At 45.2% G+C, this 17,103-nt stretch overlaps 2 protein-coding genes across 2 annotated transcripts in view; both read left to right on the plus strand.

Moving 5' to 3' along the window:
* The window catches only part of Ftl1l5 (ferritin light chain 1 like 5), a 576,109-nt gene that overhangs the window by 283,776 nt on the left and 275,230 nt on the right, over positions 1–17,103 (plus strand). The gene's annotated exons all lie outside the window — the stretch shown is intronic.
* LOC100912582 (zinc finger protein 14-like) overlaps positions 636–17,103 on the plus strand; it is a 33,026-nt gene continuing 16,558 nt past the window's right edge. The window contains exons 1-5 of the mRNA XM_063264384.1: positions 636–1,173; positions 6,921–7,047; positions 7,250–7,310; positions 9,725–10,583; positions 16,967–17,054. Of these exons, the coding sequence (XP_063120454.1) occupies positions 1,171–1,173; positions 6,921–7,047; positions 7,250–7,310; positions 9,725–10,583; positions 16,967–17,054 (1,138 nt within the window). The 5' untranslated portion in view covers positions 636–1,170. The remainder of the gene's footprint in view (positions 1,174–6,920; positions 7,048–7,249; positions 7,311–9,724; positions 10,584–16,966; positions 17,055–17,103) is intronic.

Consider the following 17,103-nt stretch of genomic DNA (forward strand, 5'->3'; position numbering starts at 1 on the left):
TTTTGGATTTTTGTGACAGGGTTTCTCTGAGTGTTCTAAGGCTCTCAGAGATCTGCCTGCCTCTGCTGAAATTAAAGGCACGTGCCACCTTCTCTTGGCTGTTTGTGTATGTTATGTTATTGGTTGAATATGAGGTTGAGAAAGCCTTGTGCACCTGCCTCGTTCCAAATTCTGAGGTAAGAAAACATCAGTGTAACAAGAAAAAAGTCAGCGAAAGAAAATGTAAGAGTAGTTAGTTTGGTCTCAAGACAGCGAGAGCAGACTTTTATTGGTCAGAGAGATGAAGGCCTCCAAACCTGAACACACCACGCAGTCTGAAAATATGTGTTTGCAGTGAAGAGCAGGGAGTGAAAGGTTCTGGCTTCAAGAGGCCCAGAAACTGCTTTTCTGGATAAACTGTTTTTGCTTTGTTTTGTTTTTGAAACTTCAGGGTAAAAAGTAAATCAGATTGCCTGTTTTTTTTTTTGTTTTGTTTTTTTGTTTGGTTTTTTTGTTGTTGTTGTTGTTGTTGTGAATTCTACGGGTGGACAGTTTTCCTGAAGTCTTGGACAGGCTGGATGTGAGGTGGTGAGATGTGAGGGAATGGGGTTGGGGAGAATGGGGAAGGTGGGCCGGTAGGGCAGATGGGTTTTCCTTTAATGAGGCCCTCCCCACTTATGCCCTCCTATCGGCCTGCTCATGGCAGCCTTTGGAGTTATCTCCATAGCTACTGAGTCTGGAATTCTCTAAACTCTTGTTATGATCCCACTCTGAAGAGGGGAAAAGTAGGCGTTGCCCACGGTGCATTGTTACAAGCCGGCCGAGGCCAGAACAAATCATGCTTAAATGCCCTTTTCCCCTGAAAGCTAGGGCCTAGGGTAACTTGCTAGCTACTTTCCTCTAGAAAAACTTGTGCTTCCTGTCTATAGAGCTCCAGGCAAAGGGCTTGCTGGCCTATCAGAATATTGTTTGAGCGCAGGAGCTGGCCAATGAGGAGTGTGCTTCTTAGGTGCAGGAAGCCGCCAGACCTGGGTCTGTTAGTTTACTTGCCCTCCACTTTCTACCCCCACATACACACTAGGCATGTTTGTGTTCTTACGAAGTAGATCTTAGATCACAGGCCTAGATGTCAAAGTCATTTTCACTGACAGCAGGAGCCGCAGAAGGCTACAGGAAACTCCGTGGCTGGAAATGGTACGTTCGGCCGGCTTCTTGAATGTTGGGAGGAGGAGGAGTATGTTGTAGACAGAGACCGCAGTAAGGACCGGGCTTTTCTAGGCAGCTGAGTCTGTTTCTCATCTGGCTCCGCTGGATCCTACCGCCCAGGTCCGGCTGGCTGGAGCTGGACCAGCAGAAAGCCACGGTCCCTCGTTGAGCGCTCAGTGCTGTGGCATCTCCTGTCTCGTCTCCTGGGTGCTCACTGCCCGCGTCTCTGTAGCCTGGGCGGTATTGGCTGAGGGTCATGGGGAATTTTGGAATTCAGATTGGAGCTCATGAACAGGGTATGTGGAGTGAGGTGAGGGTTAAGACACTGATCCTATAATTGCCGTCCCCCCCCCCCCCCCATTTCAACAAACCTCATGCAGTGTCTCAGGGCGCAGCTACCCTAAGCACCTGTGGTCCTCAGTCGGGGGTAGGGGTGGGAATGGGGCAGAGGCAGAAGCAACCGGATCTCAATGGAACAGCCAGGGGCCTCAAACTTTCCAGAATAAAGATTGAATGCCCGCGGTGGGGGCGTGGCCGGGGGGTACGACGTCTGAGGGTCGTATATATAAACAGTGATAACCACTCGGGAAGTTACAGCTGTCTTTTTTTAAAAGATGTATTTATTATAACGAAGTACACTGTAGCTATCTTGAGACACACCAGAAGAGGGCATCAGATCCCATTAGCGATGGTTGTGAGCCACCATGTGGTTGCTGGGAATTGAACTCAGGACCTCTGGAAAAGCAGACGGTTCTCTTAAAACACTAAGCCATCTCTCCAGCCTCCTACAGCTATATTTTGTAGTTTGACTAGGAGCGAGATTGGGAGTGGGAGGGGCGGGTTTTGTTTTTGTTTTTGTTTTGATACCCGGATTTATTTTTCCTGTAGCTGGAGCACAGGGACTCCGGCAAGCGTTCTTTACCTTTGGGTTTTCCCTCCAGCTCGCTCAATCCTTCCTCTCCCTCTTCCACAAAACTCCCTGAGCGCTACTTGTTGGTCTCTGCATCTGTTTCCATTGCATTCCATGCTGCTGGATGAAGCCTCTCAGGAGACAGTTATGAAGCTCCTGTCTTCAGTCATAGCAGAGTATCATTAATAGTGTCGGGGGTTGGCTCTCTCCCACCGGATGGGTCTCAAGTTCGGGTCAGTCATTGATTGGCTCTTCCCCCAGTCTCTGCTCTATCTTTGTCCCTGAACATCTTGTAGGCAAGGGAAATCTTCCGGGTGAAGGTTGATGGGCCGATGTCCCCCTCCCTCCACTGGAAGTCCCACCTGGCTACAGGAGGTGACCACTTAAGTCCCCATATCCCCTGCTGCTAGGAGTCTCAACTGGGATCAGTGCCACAGACTCCCCCACCCCAGGCGTAACGCTAATCCCAGGGATGGCCCCCGCTGATTTCCATTCTCACTCTCTCTGCACCTGCTCTACACACGTGATCCCCTCCCATTCCCCTCCTCCCACCCTCTCCCACCAAGCTCCCTCTCTTCATCCAGCTTAGATAACTGTTTTGATTCTCCTTATGGGTGAGATTCAAACATCCGCCTTTGGGCCCTGTTTAATTACTTCGTCTCTTTGGCAGGCGAGAATTCTACCACTGAACCACCAATGCAAGCACTACTTCGTCTCTTTGGGTCTGTGGACTGTCGCATGGTTGTCCTGTTCTTTGTGGCCAGTATCCACTTATAAGTGAGCACACACCATGCCTGTCTTTCTGGGTCTGGATTACTTCACTCAGGGTTGATATTTTCTAGTTTCATTCTTTTGCCTGCAGATTGTCTAATGCCCTTATATTTTAGGGGAATAGTATTCCGTTGTGTAAATATACCACATTTTCTTTATCCATGCTTCAGTTGAAAGACACACAGGTTGTTTCCAGTTTCTGGTTATTGGGAATAAAGATGCTTTGAACGCAGTTGAGCGTGTGTCCTTGCGGAACAGTGGGGCATCTTTTGAGTACCTGCCCATGAGTGGTATAGCTGGGTCTTGGTGTAGAATGATCCCCAATGTTCTGAGAAACCACCAAATTGGTTTCCAAAGTGGTCGTACAAAGTTGCACTCCCAGCAGCAACGGAAGAGTGTTCCCCTTGCTCCACGACATCACCAGCCTGTGCTGTCACTTTAAGGTGGGTTCTTAACATCATTCTGGTTTGCATTTTCCTGGTGAATAAGGACAATGAACACTTCTTTAAGTCCTTCTTGGCCATTAGAGATTTCTCAATAGAGAAAGACCTTTGCCCATTCTCTCGGCTGCTGTTTGTCCCCTTGGTGTGCAAACCTTTTCAGTTTCACGAGGTCCCATTTGTTAGTCATCTGTCTTAGTGCCTGAGCTATGGGCGTTCTGTTCGGGAGTTTTCTCCTGTGCCAATGTGTTCAACACAGCTCCTTACATTCTCTTCTATTAGATTTACTGTTAATGGTTTTATGCTGAAGGGTTTGACCCACTAGGACTTGAGACGTGTGCAGGGCGATAGATAATGCGTCTATTTGCAGCCCTCTACATGCAGACATCCAGTCAGACCAGCACCATTTGTTGAAGATGCTTTCATTTTTCCATTATGTAGTTTTAGATTCTTTGTCAAAAGTCAAGTGTCCGTTTGGAGAGATGGCTCGGGGGTTAAGAGGCCTTAGCTACTCTGGCAGAGGATCCAGGTTCAATTCCCAGCACCCACGTGGCAGCTAACAGCTGTCTATAACTCCAGTTCCAGAGAGTCTGACACCCTCACACAGACATACATACAGGCAAAGCACGAGTGTACATAAAATAAAAATCGTTAGTTTTTTTAATGTGTATGTAAGACCAGAGGTGTTGGGTTATTTGGAGGTGCTGAGTTACAGCCAGTAGTTAGCCACCCACTGTGGGTGCTGGGATTTGAACTGAGGTCCTCTACAGTAGCAGGAGATGCCGTTGAGCCTTCTCTCCAGCGGGACTCACTCACCTTACAAGCAAATTTGGTACCGTGTTTACAATATAAAGACACAAGCACATGTAAGTAGTATTTCTGTGCAGACAGCCGCAGTAAAGATATCTCTCCAAGCTTTCGTAGCTTTTACTTAGAACGATGATTTGCCCATTTTTGTGCTGACTCTTAATTTGATTGTTCTTTATAGCCTCGATGAATCCTAATCTGAACTCAGCACCGCCGGGGACTTGACTTTTAATGGGATCAATGTAGAAGACTTAGACACGAGGTGCTACCCTGGTGTCTAAAAGCATGAAGTAACGATTGGTTTTGGCTTTATTTATTTTTAAAGGCACGATTTTTACCTATGCTTTTAGAGTTTCATACATGTAAGACTTACATGTATGTAAGACTACATACAGACTCTATGAGCACATTCACACCCCTGCCACTCCTCTCACTTCTCCACCTCCCATCCCCTACTGATCTTTTTCCTTTGATAATCCACTCTTCAGCTATTGCTGCTCTGATGTGCGTGTTTCTAAGGCCGTGAACTGGAGCACAGTTGATCTACCAACGGCCATACTTTTAAAGCAACCTGACTCTCCCTCTCCTAGCAGCCATTAGCTGATGAGAGCTCCTGGAATAATGATGGGGGCTTCTCAGCCTCTCCCCATCCATGCTGGAATGGTAGCTGGCTTAACTCTCTGCAGACAAACTCATCGCCCTGGTGTTATAAATGTAGTCCTGTCCTGCCCAGTAGACGTAGTGTCATTCTGCCATCACTTGTTCAGGGTTCCCTGAACGTGGGGAAAGAGAGTGAAGGACACGTATGGTGTAGATACTCCAGTCATGTCTGAGCACATTACATACACTTACTCTGTTCACTGACAACCGGTAAGGTCATGTTCACTGCACTTTCCCATGAGGATAAGAGCTGTACTTAGGAGTATAAAGGTAGTTTTGTTGTTTAAAGTATTACCATTTAGTAAAATAATAGGTTTCCTGCTGAGGCCTGTGACCTCTCCATCTCTGGGTCAGACTTACGGGACCAGACATGCTTTTCCTCTTGTGGAGTAGGGCTCAAATCCAATTCGAATGCAATCTGTTAGCCCTCTAACCTTGATACAGTGGCACAATGGACTTATGTTCCAGGGTGATTGTTACTATAGCTTTTAGGGTTCACATTTTTAGAGGAGGGGAGGTGCCTCTGGAACCCTCCTGACCAATAACTCAAGGGAAGGCGCCTAACACTTGCTGCTGAACATTACCTGTGGCTTCTGGCAGGGAGCATAGCGCCCTTTGAAGGAGACTGGCTGGAGATACTCATTAAGGCGCTCTTTGCAGCTAATAGAGTTCATCAAGTATTTTAATTTAAGGTGTTCTAGAAATTATAGAGGTGACGTGTGCTGCATTAGAGCTCCAGGAACATGTGTCTCCTTCAACTGTTTTATGATCCAGCTACTTTCTCAAATGCAAACGGTGTGAGGGACCAGTGAGATAACTGACTTGGTTGTCAACTGGGCACATCTGGGTAATGGGAATCTCAGATGAGGAATTGGCTCCACCAACTTGGCCTGAGCGCCTGTCTTCAGAGTGTTTTCTTGATTGCTAATTGATGAAGGAGGGCCTACTCCATTGTGGGTGTTGACATTCCAGGACATGTGGGCGTTGGTGTGTACAAACAGGATAGCCCAGCAAGCCAGTGGGCAAGCCAGTACCCATGGCTCGTCCACATTCTAGGGTTCAGTTCTTGCCTGCACATTCCTGCCTTAGCTTCCCTCAGTGATTGATTATGACCTGTAATTCTTATAAACACTTTCCTGCCCAAGTTTTATTTGGTTTATTTGACGTATATGGTGATACGTCACAGCAACAGAAGGCAAAATGGGACACTACTGAGGAAAATTGCTTGTCATGAGTCCTGTTTCCTGTTTGACTCAGGGTGAACTAAAGAACCTGGCTATAGACTTTTTAACATCTGCCCTTAGTGCAACCACAGACTGTGTATTCAGGTTCCTAATAGGTTGTAAGAAGTATTAACTAGAGATGTGCCAAGTTACCTCAGGGGATAAAAGCATGTGCTACGCAACGGTGATGGTCTGAAGTTGATCTCTAAACCATTGTTAAAGCGAAAAAGACTTGCAAAAGGGGGTGCTGACTTCCACTATAGCTCTGTGGCATGCTCGCACTCTCCATGCACAATAGACTCTAAATCAAGGCTTTTAGAGGATGTACAGGTAGTGTCTACCCACCCAAATGATGTAGACTCATCTAGAGAATACGGTGGGTTCTAAGCAGATAGCGTCCCTCTGATCACCATGAGATCATTGCTAGGATTTTTAGGGAGAAGAGGATGTTGCTGTTCTAAACCTAGGGTGTAGTTGTCATTAACTGTCTGAGAAATCCACGTCACTCTGTACAGCTCTGGTGGGAAGGAGTCCCTCCAGATCTCAGTTCTCAGATACCAGCAGAACACAAGGGTGCCCAGCATTTCTAAGCGCACACGTTCTGGGGACAGCAGATACTGATCATGGTGGGTAGTAGACAATAGAACCTGGGGTGACAGTTGTTAGAAAGATGCAGTGCAGAAGGAGGAACTGCACAGTCCTCTGCACAAGAGCTCATCCTTCTTTGATGTTCCTTTCCCAGAAAGCTCCAGTTTACTTTTAGCATTTGTGAGTGGGGAAGGCATCTCGGTCTGTATGAGCAGTAGAGTGTGATGACCAGGACACCTTGAACCCTTGTGGAACAGTGTCATGTCTTATTAATTCTGTGAACGTCTGTGGTACCATGAGGCTCACTTTCCTGGAAATGTATGTGTGTGCTTTCAGGAGTCAGTGAGCTTTGAGGATGTGGCTGTGAAGTTCACGCAGGAGGAGTGGGCTGTGCTGGATCCATCCCAGAAGGAGCTGTACAAAGATGTGATGCAGGAAACCCTGAGGAACCTGGCCTCTATAGGTACACACGGGCATTGGTTTTTCTAGTCCACCAAGGACAAGTGTTTCTAGCTAATCAGTGTTGACGTATGAATTGGAATATGGAAAAGGGAACTGGGGTGACTATGTCAGATGGAATCATTTACACGATGAATTTACCTGCTGCCTAATATTTTTTTTGGTAATAAGTAATTTTTAACTCTTTCTCTGATTCTACATTTTAGGAAAGAAGTCCAACACAGGGAAGGCTATAAATGAGTATGAAAATCTCTGGAGAAAACTAAGGTAATTTCTTTCCCAAGATATAGCCATATTCCAGAGAGCTGTTGCAAAAGAGAATTTTTCAAAGGAAGTAAAAGATACATTTGATATCAAGCATAAAACCGATTTTATCTAGAGAAAAATTCCCCCCAAATTACAATACTGAGGATAACTAGAACATGATCATTTTTAATAGTTCACATATAAAAACTTTATGCCATACAGAATGTCTTAGTTTGGCTGTGTATTGCTGTACTCAAGACTGGGAGCCAAGGCAGCTTAAAGTGGAAAGGTTGATTTCACCTCATAGTTAGCAGTCCGGGATCAAGGGAAATTAGGACATTAAGTCAAGCAGGAACCTGTAGGCTTGAACTGAAGGCAGACACCATGGAGGAATGTTGTTTACTGTCTTCCTTCTGCTGGTTTGCTCAGTTTGCTTTCTTTCATAACTGCATGAACAGGATCCACAGAACAGCTCTGTAGGCTGGATGCTTCCACATCAATCTTCATTAAGAAAGAAAGCTTAATATAAGCCTCCTATAAGTCAGTCTAGTGGGGGCATAAGTTCCCTCATATGACTCTAGGTTTTGTCACACTGAGGAAATAGTAATCAGCACAACTGACCCTTTGTCAACCTGATACATAAACATATTACTAATAGACCACAACCATTCCTTTTTATTTGTCTCCAAGATGTCCTGTTAATATCTATACCACAATTGAAAACATAAGTACTGAAGAAATAAAGTTTCATAGATATGAGAAACAAAATTGTAAAAACAAGGTTTTGAAAAATACATCTGATGTCAGGTTGCCTAATGTTATGACAAAGTTTTGGTGATCAAGATATTGAGTCAGAAGACCAGGCTATTCTGACTGAGCTAAAGTTAAGACAAAACAAAAATAACTGTTCTCAGAAAGACCCCCTTACCCCTTCCTGTGGTGAATCCCGAGAACAACCACAAGATGTTGTCCTGACCCTGCCTGATCACACAGTTCCTCCCCATTTCTGAGGAACTTTCCAACTTAGCCCTTTCCCAGTGACTTTCCAAGGCCAGGTGTAGGGCTGGATGAAGAAAGTGACCAACTGAGCCAAGAACAGCCCCTTGAGCAGGACAGCCAATACCTGACAAGATCCTTTGTCCTGTGTTCCACCAATGAGAATGAGCCAGCTAGCCCCATTGCTGAAGTCTGCCCTCTGTACAGAATAAAAGTTGTGTGCGTTTTGAGTTCGGGGTTGCCTCTCCCTGCGTGGATGAGCAACCCCACTTACGTGGATCATTAAACCTCTTGCCATTGCAGCGGTCTCTCAAGTTGTGTTCTGTGGGTTGCTCTCCTGAGTTAAGGCCACTTCGGGGTCTTACAACAGTACCTGTTTTTAGAAATTTCAGCAGTTTAAAAAGTATAAGTTCTTCAAAACCAAATGTGACTGGTCCCTCTCCCATTGATGATTGACGGCAAAAATGGCCCCACAGATTTGCCTAAAGATGAGCTAGTAGATACATTTTCTCAGCCGAGATTGCTTTTTTTCCCTAGATGATTCTACATTGTGTCTTTTTGACAGAAAAGTAACCAGGACATTTCAAAATGGTAACAAAAGAAGCAAAAAGTTGTCCAGCCAGCAATAGTGCTGTCCATGCAATCACAATGGCCCGAGTTCAGTTCTTAAAACCCACATAAAACAGGGCATTATCTATATCCCAGCACTTCTCGGAGAAAGCCTGCTTCATTGACATGGAAGGAAACCGTACATCTGAAAGTTGTCCTGAGCACCTCCCATGTACTGCAGTATATGTGTGCACTCACGAACACAGTAAATGAACACATTGAAAAAACTCAACGTTATATTCATTTATCCACAAGTCATGGGGACGAATTGATCATGATAAGAAAATAGAATTTCCTAATTGTCCTAATTGGGACTAATTGACAATTTACTTCCTGGATATGCATATATTTAAACAGAAGATTGACTGGGTAGTAGTCGTGGTACATACCGTCCATCTCAGCTCTCAGGAGACAGAAGCAGGTGGATCTCTGAAGTAGAGGCCAGCCTGGTCTATAGAGTAATTTTCCAAACAGCCAGGGCTACACAATAAAACCTTGTCTCAAACAAACAAACAAACAGAAACAGAATAAAGAAACAAAATAACAAAAAAAAAGAACACAATTTGGGTTGATATTATTACATATTCAAAGTATGTATAAGACTGTGCATTGAAATTTGTGTTGAAGTGCTGTGTGAATATTTAATGTTCTTAATGATCAGACCCAATTGTACATGAATCCCACTGTTTCTGCTGCCCCTGTCCTCAAGTAGACTTGGAAAGCATGCAGTCTGAACTGTTACAAACTGTTTCCCAGCATGAACCCAGCATTTCTCTGTTCAGTCATTGGTAAGCACCGTCATAGTCATGAACTCTTCATTTGTTTTGCAGCAACCAACTGGTGGAGAAGTTCTGTGACTATAAGTTGAATAAACATATGGAGTTCGGGAGCAGCTTGATGTGTCCTCTGTCCCTTCAGATGCACAAAAGTGCTCACAGTGAAAAGAAACCTTCAAAAAATAAGGACTGCGAAGACCTTTTCCTCCGATCTGGTCAAGGAAATGAAGAACATCACCCTGCAAAAAAATCTTACGTGCACCAGCCATGTGGGAAAGGCTTCGCACATCCCAGCCCTTTACAAAGGTATCAGAAGGTTCACGGCGTTAAGAAGGCCTATGTGTGTGAACTGTGTAGGAAAGGCTTTGCTCGGTTGGGTAACCTTTTCAGGCACCAGAGAACTCCAACTTGTGAGAAGACTTTTCTTTGTAATCACTGTGGTAAACATTTTTCTCGTTCCGCTCGCCTTCGAAGGCACATGAAAACTCACAGTGGTGAGAAACCCTACGTGTGTGAGCAGTGTGGGAAAGGTTTTCTTCATTCTGCTTACTTTCAGATTCACAGAAGAAGTCACACTGGAGAGAAGCCCTATGTGTGTAAGCAGTGTGGGAAAGCCTTCGCTGCTTCTCAGTACCTTCATATCCATGAACAAATTCACAGTGGAGAAAAACGTTATGCATGCAAGCAGTGTGGGAGCGCCTTCTCATTTTGGAATCAATTTCAGAAACATAAAGTAACTCACAGTGGTGCGAATCCCTATATTTGTAAGCAATGTGGGAAAGGTTTCACGTGTTCTGATTCCCTGAAAGGACACAAGAGAATTCACACTGGTGAGAAGCCCTATGTGTGTCAGCACTGTGGGAAAACCTTTGCTCATTTTGGTAACTGTAAAAGACATGAGAAAATTCACACTGCATAGAGGCTCTACATACACACAGCAAAACCCCGTGAATATAAACAATGTGGGAAAACCTTTGGTCTCTTTTTTGAGGCTCGAGTACATGAAAAAATCCACACCAGTGAAAGATCCTATGAATGTAAGATGTGCAAGAGAGGGTGTTTGAGGTCCTCTTATTTGCAAAGATGTGCACTAATTCAGAGCAGAACTAACAAGGATTCTTGTAAGCACTGTTGGAATGTCTTCTCTTTGTCACCTCTGAGAAATCAACTCACATGAGCATGAAACAGATGGCTGACTGTGTGGGAAAATGTTGAACAAATCTTAAGCAAGAGAAGGTTTGGTTTTTTTTGTTCGTTTTTGTTTTTTTGTTTGTTTGTTTTTGAATTGACATAACTTTTAGAAGTAGAAGCAGACACATTGGAGAAAAGCCCTTTGGAGAAAAGGTGCAAACAATGTGATGAAGTCTTCCACCTTCTTTTTTTATCATGGAGGAGATGTGGAAGTGCTCACACTGAAGAGAAACGTCACGCACATTATGGAGAAAGCCTTATGTTCTCTTGGGGCCCTCCAAAGACATTGTAGTGGTCCTTTTGGAGGGAAACCCTTCATATATATATTAAAAAAAACCTTAGCAATCTTCCAGTTATCTCAAGTTCTTTTATAGACATGGAATAATTCACTTTAGGGTAGTCTAAAGCACTGAATTTTTGAAATCTCCATTAAAAGAATGCATTGAGAGAACTCCTGGCATTGGAAAACATGGGAAGATGACTTGATTCAACTCAAAAATTATGCAATAGCAGCATTTTCAAAAGCTAGTTTGATTAAAATAAATACTTGATTTTGATTCAACAGTCTCACCCACTGACTTCGTGTGCTCCCTCTGGCGATCGGTCCTCCCCAGGGCTGAGACTGGCTGTGAATATCACTTATTGCCAGCTGTGGTGCCACAGGCATGTAATCCTACTTGGGAAGCTTGTGAGAAGGATCCCAGGTTTCAGAGCTGTCTGGACTATGCGATGAGTTCCTGGTCTTCCCAGGGAACTGGGTTTTCTTTTCAGGGATTGTATGTGAGCCCAGAAGAAATCTCAAGGACTATTTGATGAAGTTTGAGTGAAAAGTCACGTACCAGGCAAGCTATAGGTCTCGGGGCTGCCTGAAGGTAGGTGTATGGTTCTACCTTACCCTATTTTGTCCCTTCTTCTCTTTTTCATTCCCTCCCCTTCCTTCTAGCTCCCTCCGGGAGGGGGGCCTTTTTTTTTTCTTTCTAACTTTTGGAAAATATATTTAATGCACGGGTCTTTTGCCTGGGTCTGTGTTACATATGTATACCTGAGGTCGGAGGAGGCTAGAAGAGGGCATTGGATCTCCTCAAACTGGAGTTACAGGTGCTTTGAGCCTCCGTGTTGAGGTGCTAGGGATTACTGTTTTGAAGCTTTGTGTGTGTGTGTGTGTGTGTGTGTGTGTGTGTGTATGTGTGTGTGTGTGTGTGTGTGTGTGTGTGCGTGCGTGCATGTGTGTTTGAATCACCGAGCAACCTGTCCAGCTAGAGCTGTGCTTATGGACGGAGGTGCTCTTGGAGCCCTCATTCCCAGAGCAGGCCTCTGCAGTATAGGCAACAAATTTCAGACATCTCTGCCCTTGGGAGGCAGCAGCCCTGCCTCCTGAGGGGTGAGAGAATGGCAGCGCTGTAGGATGAAGAGAAGTATCCCAAGACACAACTGCTACAGTCAGTTCTTACAAGTCACGTATGTGGAGTCCCGTCACATCCCTTGACATGAAGCAGTTAATGTTTAAAATACAGACAATAGTTACACAAAATTAGATACATGATTTAAAAGACTATACTTTGTGTGTGTGTTTGGGGGGGTGTGCTGCGATGTCTTTTTAGATCCCATCTGCTCTGGGTCCTCTCAGCTTTACGTGTCGCCCTTTCTCCCTTTTTAGTTACCTTCAACTACACAAATGAACTCACACTGGAAAAAAAAAACCACCTACGTATGTACACAATATGGAATGCCTTTAGGTTTTGTAATCGTTTTCAGAAACATAAAGTGGTTCACAGTGGTGTGAGTCCCTACGCGCGCAAGTGAGTCTGGAGGATTGAATTCAGGTTTTAAAAGAGGCCCCGAGAAACTTTTTTTCTTTCCTCCTTACTTTCTGTGTTCTGAAATAGCTCTCACAATGTACCTCTTGCTAGCTTCAAACTCAGACCAGTCTGCCTCTACATCCCAATGCTGAGATTAATGGCATACACCAGTGCATCTGACAAACCCACACCCTTTTCTTAAACCATAGGGTAGATATCCTTGCAAACGTGAGCACGATCACTCATTTCAAGCAAGGAACTGGTGGCATCAGCTTCTAAGGGGACAGCGGGAAGAATTGTTAGCAAGATCAAACACAACCTTAAAGGATGCCATCGTAGCTGGCAGTGATGGCTCAAGCCTTGAGAGACAGAGACAGGCACAGGACAGTCTGGTCATACAGAATGAGTTCTGGGACAGTCAGAGCTTTTCTCTCCTCTCTCCTCTCCTCTCCTCTCCTCTTCCTCTCCTCTTCTTCCTCTTCCTCCCCCTTCTTCCTCCTCCCCATTTCTCCTCCTCCTTCCTCTCTCTCTCTCTCTCTCTCTCTCTCTCTCTCTCTCTCTCTTTTAAGCCAGTTTTCTCTGTGTGCCCCTGGAACTTGCTCTGTAGACCAGGCTGTCCTCAAACTCAGAGATCTGTCTGCCTCTGCCTTTCCAGTTTTGGGATTAAGAGCCTCTGCTGGTGAGATGACCCAACTATTGAGAACACTGGCTGGTCTTGCGGAAGTCTTGAGATTACCAGAAACCACGTGGTGGCTCAGGACTATCAATAAAGGAGTCTGATGCCCTCTTTCTGGCAAGCAGGTGTACATGCAGACCAAGTACCCCTACATTTTAAAAATACGTAACTATGTACATTAAACAAAACAAAAGATTAGCCAGGCAGTGGTGGCACATGCCTTTGAGCAGAGGCAGGTGGATCTGTGAGTTCCAGGTTCACCCGATCTACAGAGTGAGTTTCAAAACAGTCAAGACTACACAGGGAAACCCTATCTTGAAAAACCAGAGGGGTTGGCCTGCACCACCAACCAACACAATAACTGCTCTTACATAGAGAAACCATACATCAAAAAATAAAACAAGACCCCATGATTAATTAGGTATGGAAATTCATATATGTTGTATTATGTGTGTGCATGTGTGAATGTACTTATGCATACTGTATGGTGTTGGAGTCACAGAGAACTGTGCACCACCACATAGGTGCTGAGAACCCATTTAGCCATTTCGTCAGTCTCCTGGATTTTTTTTTTCCAGGAGCTGAGGACCAAACCCAGGACCTTGCACTTGGTCCTGTGGACATTTAAGAAGCTTTAATGCGTCTGTACAAGGTAGGTAGCCCATGATTTTGGTTCCAAGTCACAGTGGAATTGATCTTCATTTTAGGGTATCTTCTCCTGTGATTTGACGAATAGGGGCTGTAACAATGTTGTTGTAATGACATCATGATTTCCAGGACCTTTTATTAATGCACACATGAGGGCAAACGAGTTAGTTTCTGATTGCCGAAATGTCTAAGAGCAGCTTCAAGTTTCCTTAGCCACAGATGAGCATTTTAATCACCAGCAGTCAGAAATACCAAGATGCTGCAGCACTTTGACTTGGTGACCTCCCTGTGTATCGGATGGTTTGGGGTGATCTCCTTCCTAAACATGTGGAAGCTTTTTGAAGCCATCCATGCCTACAATTTAGTCCGTTGTAGTTAGATGCTGTGCTGGCTGGTTTTGTGTGTCAACATGACACTAGCTGGAGTTATCACAGAAAGAGGAGCCTCAGCTGAGGAAATGCCTCCATGAGACCCAGCCATAAGGCATTTTCTCAACCAGTGATCAAGGTGGGAGGACCCAGCCCATTGTGGGTAGTGTAGTCCCTGGGCTGGTGGTCTTGTGTTCTGTAAGAGAGCACACTGAGCAAGCCAGGGGAAGCAAGCCAGTAAGTAACATCCCTCCATGGTCTCTGCATCAGCTCCTGCTTCCTGACCTGCTTGAGTTCCAGTCCTGACTTCCTTTGGTGATGAACAGCACTGTGGAATGCTGAATAAGCCCTTTCCTCCCCAACTTGCTTCTTGGTCATGATGTTTGTGCAGGAATAGGAACCCTGACTAAGGGCTGGAGAGATGGCTCAGCAGTTAAGAGCATCCGACTGCTCTTCCAGAAGTCCTGAGTTCAATTCCCAGCAACCACATGGTGGCTCACAACCATCTGTAAAGAGATCCGATGCCCTCTTCTGGTGTATCTGAAGACAGCTACAGTGTACTTATATATAATAAATGAATAAATAAATCTTTAAAAAAAAAAAGGAACCCTGACTAAGACAGGTACATTATTTGCATGAAATAGTTGGTGAGTATGGCTGTGATAAACAACTTGGGGAGAAAGGGTTCCTTACCCTTCCAAATCACTTTCATCATTAAAGGAAGTCAGGACAGGAGCTAAAACAGGGCAGGAACCTGGAGGCTGATGCAGAGGCCGAGGTGGAGTGTTGATTACTGGCTTGCTCAATCTGCTTTCTTAAGGAGCCCAGGACTACCAGCCCAGGGATGGCGCCATTCATAATGGACTGGGCCCTCCCCATCCATCACCAAGAAGAGTGTTCTAGAGCTTGCCTAAAGCCAGTCTTATCAATGCATTTTCCTCTGTTTTGGTTCCCTCCTCAAATAACTCCAGCCTGTGTCAAGTTGATATAAAATGAGCTAGAATTGTGCAAAAACATGTGACAGTAAACAGTGTCTGTATGTAACTCCAGGGAGATGAGCTTCATACATGCCAGACGCTGGTAAGACTAGCTTTGTTTTCCTGATGTCCTCAGTTTGACAGTCAATCTCAGTTTCTCTCTCTGCCTCCCCCTGACCCCCCGCCCTCCCCCTTGCCCTAGATAGGGATTCTCTGTATAGCCCTGGCTGTCCTGGACCTCGATTTGTAGACCAGGCTGGTCTCAAACTCACAGATTCACATGCCTCTACCTCCGAATAGTTTGGCAATCTCTTATTCAGAAGCAAGCTTTCCTATTTATTTTTTCATTGTCCCTAACCTCTCTATTTTCAGCCTAACATTTAGAAATTTATTGTTTTACTTATGTATATGAGTAAATGGACATGTTTGTGAAGTATCCCCAGAGATCAGAAGAAGACATTAAATACTGTAGTGTGCAAAATCATCCTGCAAGCCCAGCCTGCCCAGAAATCATGCAATTTCAGGGCATGCTGGGAATTGTAGTTTTTGGGAAATAGCAAAGTCTCATGGGGAAGTATGGTAGCCTATAGATTTCCCCTAATGAGCCCCTATAATACTTGGTTTGAGGCCGTTCTTAGATGGGAAATTTCAGGGAATGATCCTGTCCGAAGTCCATCTCTTGGTCAGTATTTAATATTTAGTAAACCTTGCTTCAAGTTTGGCCCAAAATGGTGGAGCCGTTTTTTTTTCTGGCGAATTTCAGGATTAACAATGCCTTAAAGCTAGAGTTACAGATGCGAGCTACCAGGAGTGGGTGCTGGGAGCAGAAGTCTGGTCCTGCCCAAGTGCCGCAGATGCTTAATCACAGAGCTATGTTCCCAGCTCCTCAACCCAACATCTTAACCCCAGCATTTATTTAACCACAACAAAGAGAAACCTCTGGTACAGCAGCATGGATGGCAAACGCGGTTCCACCCGAAAGCCTCTCACCTTCTCAGACACAGTCGTGCGTGTACAAACAAAATTAAAAAAAGAAATACTTCAGAACGGCATTTTGTTTCCGGATTTGTTATTGTTGTGTTTCTGATGCAAGCGTGGAGAGGGAGCGGCGAGGGCTGGGCCCAGGACTTCAGATAAGTTCAACGAAGGCTCTAACCACTAAGATGCCTATCTAGCCCTGCATTCTTCCTGGAAAGCTATTAGTCTTTGAAATCGGCTTTGAAGGAGACCACAAGAGCCAAAGATTAGAAAGGCAGATTTAGCTGCCAATTGTAGTTCTGAAGAGTCTCCCATCCAACCCCAAGATCTATAATTGCCCTCACGCCCCTGAGCTTTTTTCAGCACCCTCTACTGGCGCTCGATGGGAGGCCCATCCCCCCCTTCCCCTTGAATGGGTGACAGCAGGATTCTGGGATTTGGAGAGGTGTGAAGTCTGTAATTTGATCTCTACCTTCCCTAGTAAAACTTCCATCTTCGGCCCCTCCGGCTTCGGGAGGCGGGCCGAGGAGGGTTCGCTGGCCTATCACGGAGCGTGTACTGGCCAACGAAACGCTAGCTCCGTAGGCGAGGCGTTCTGCCGCCATCAGGTCTATGTCTTTTTTCCCATGGACATTAAGCATGTGTGTTCTTTGAAGTAGATCCTAGATCCCAGGCCTGGGTATCAGGTCGCTTTCACTGAAGGCAGGAGCGGCTGGCGGACACCAGGACACCCAGAGGCTGGAAATGGTGCGTGCGTGGCACCAGGCATCCGAGATGGATGGGGATGGCGTGGGAG

Source organism: Rattus norvegicus, chromosome 7 (assembly GCF_036323735.1).
Source record: "Rattus norvegicus strain BN/NHsdMcwi chromosome 7, GRCr8, whole genome shotgun sequence".
NCBI classification, from domain to species: Eukaryota; Metazoa; Chordata; class Mammalia; order Rodentia; family Muridae; genus Rattus; species Rattus norvegicus.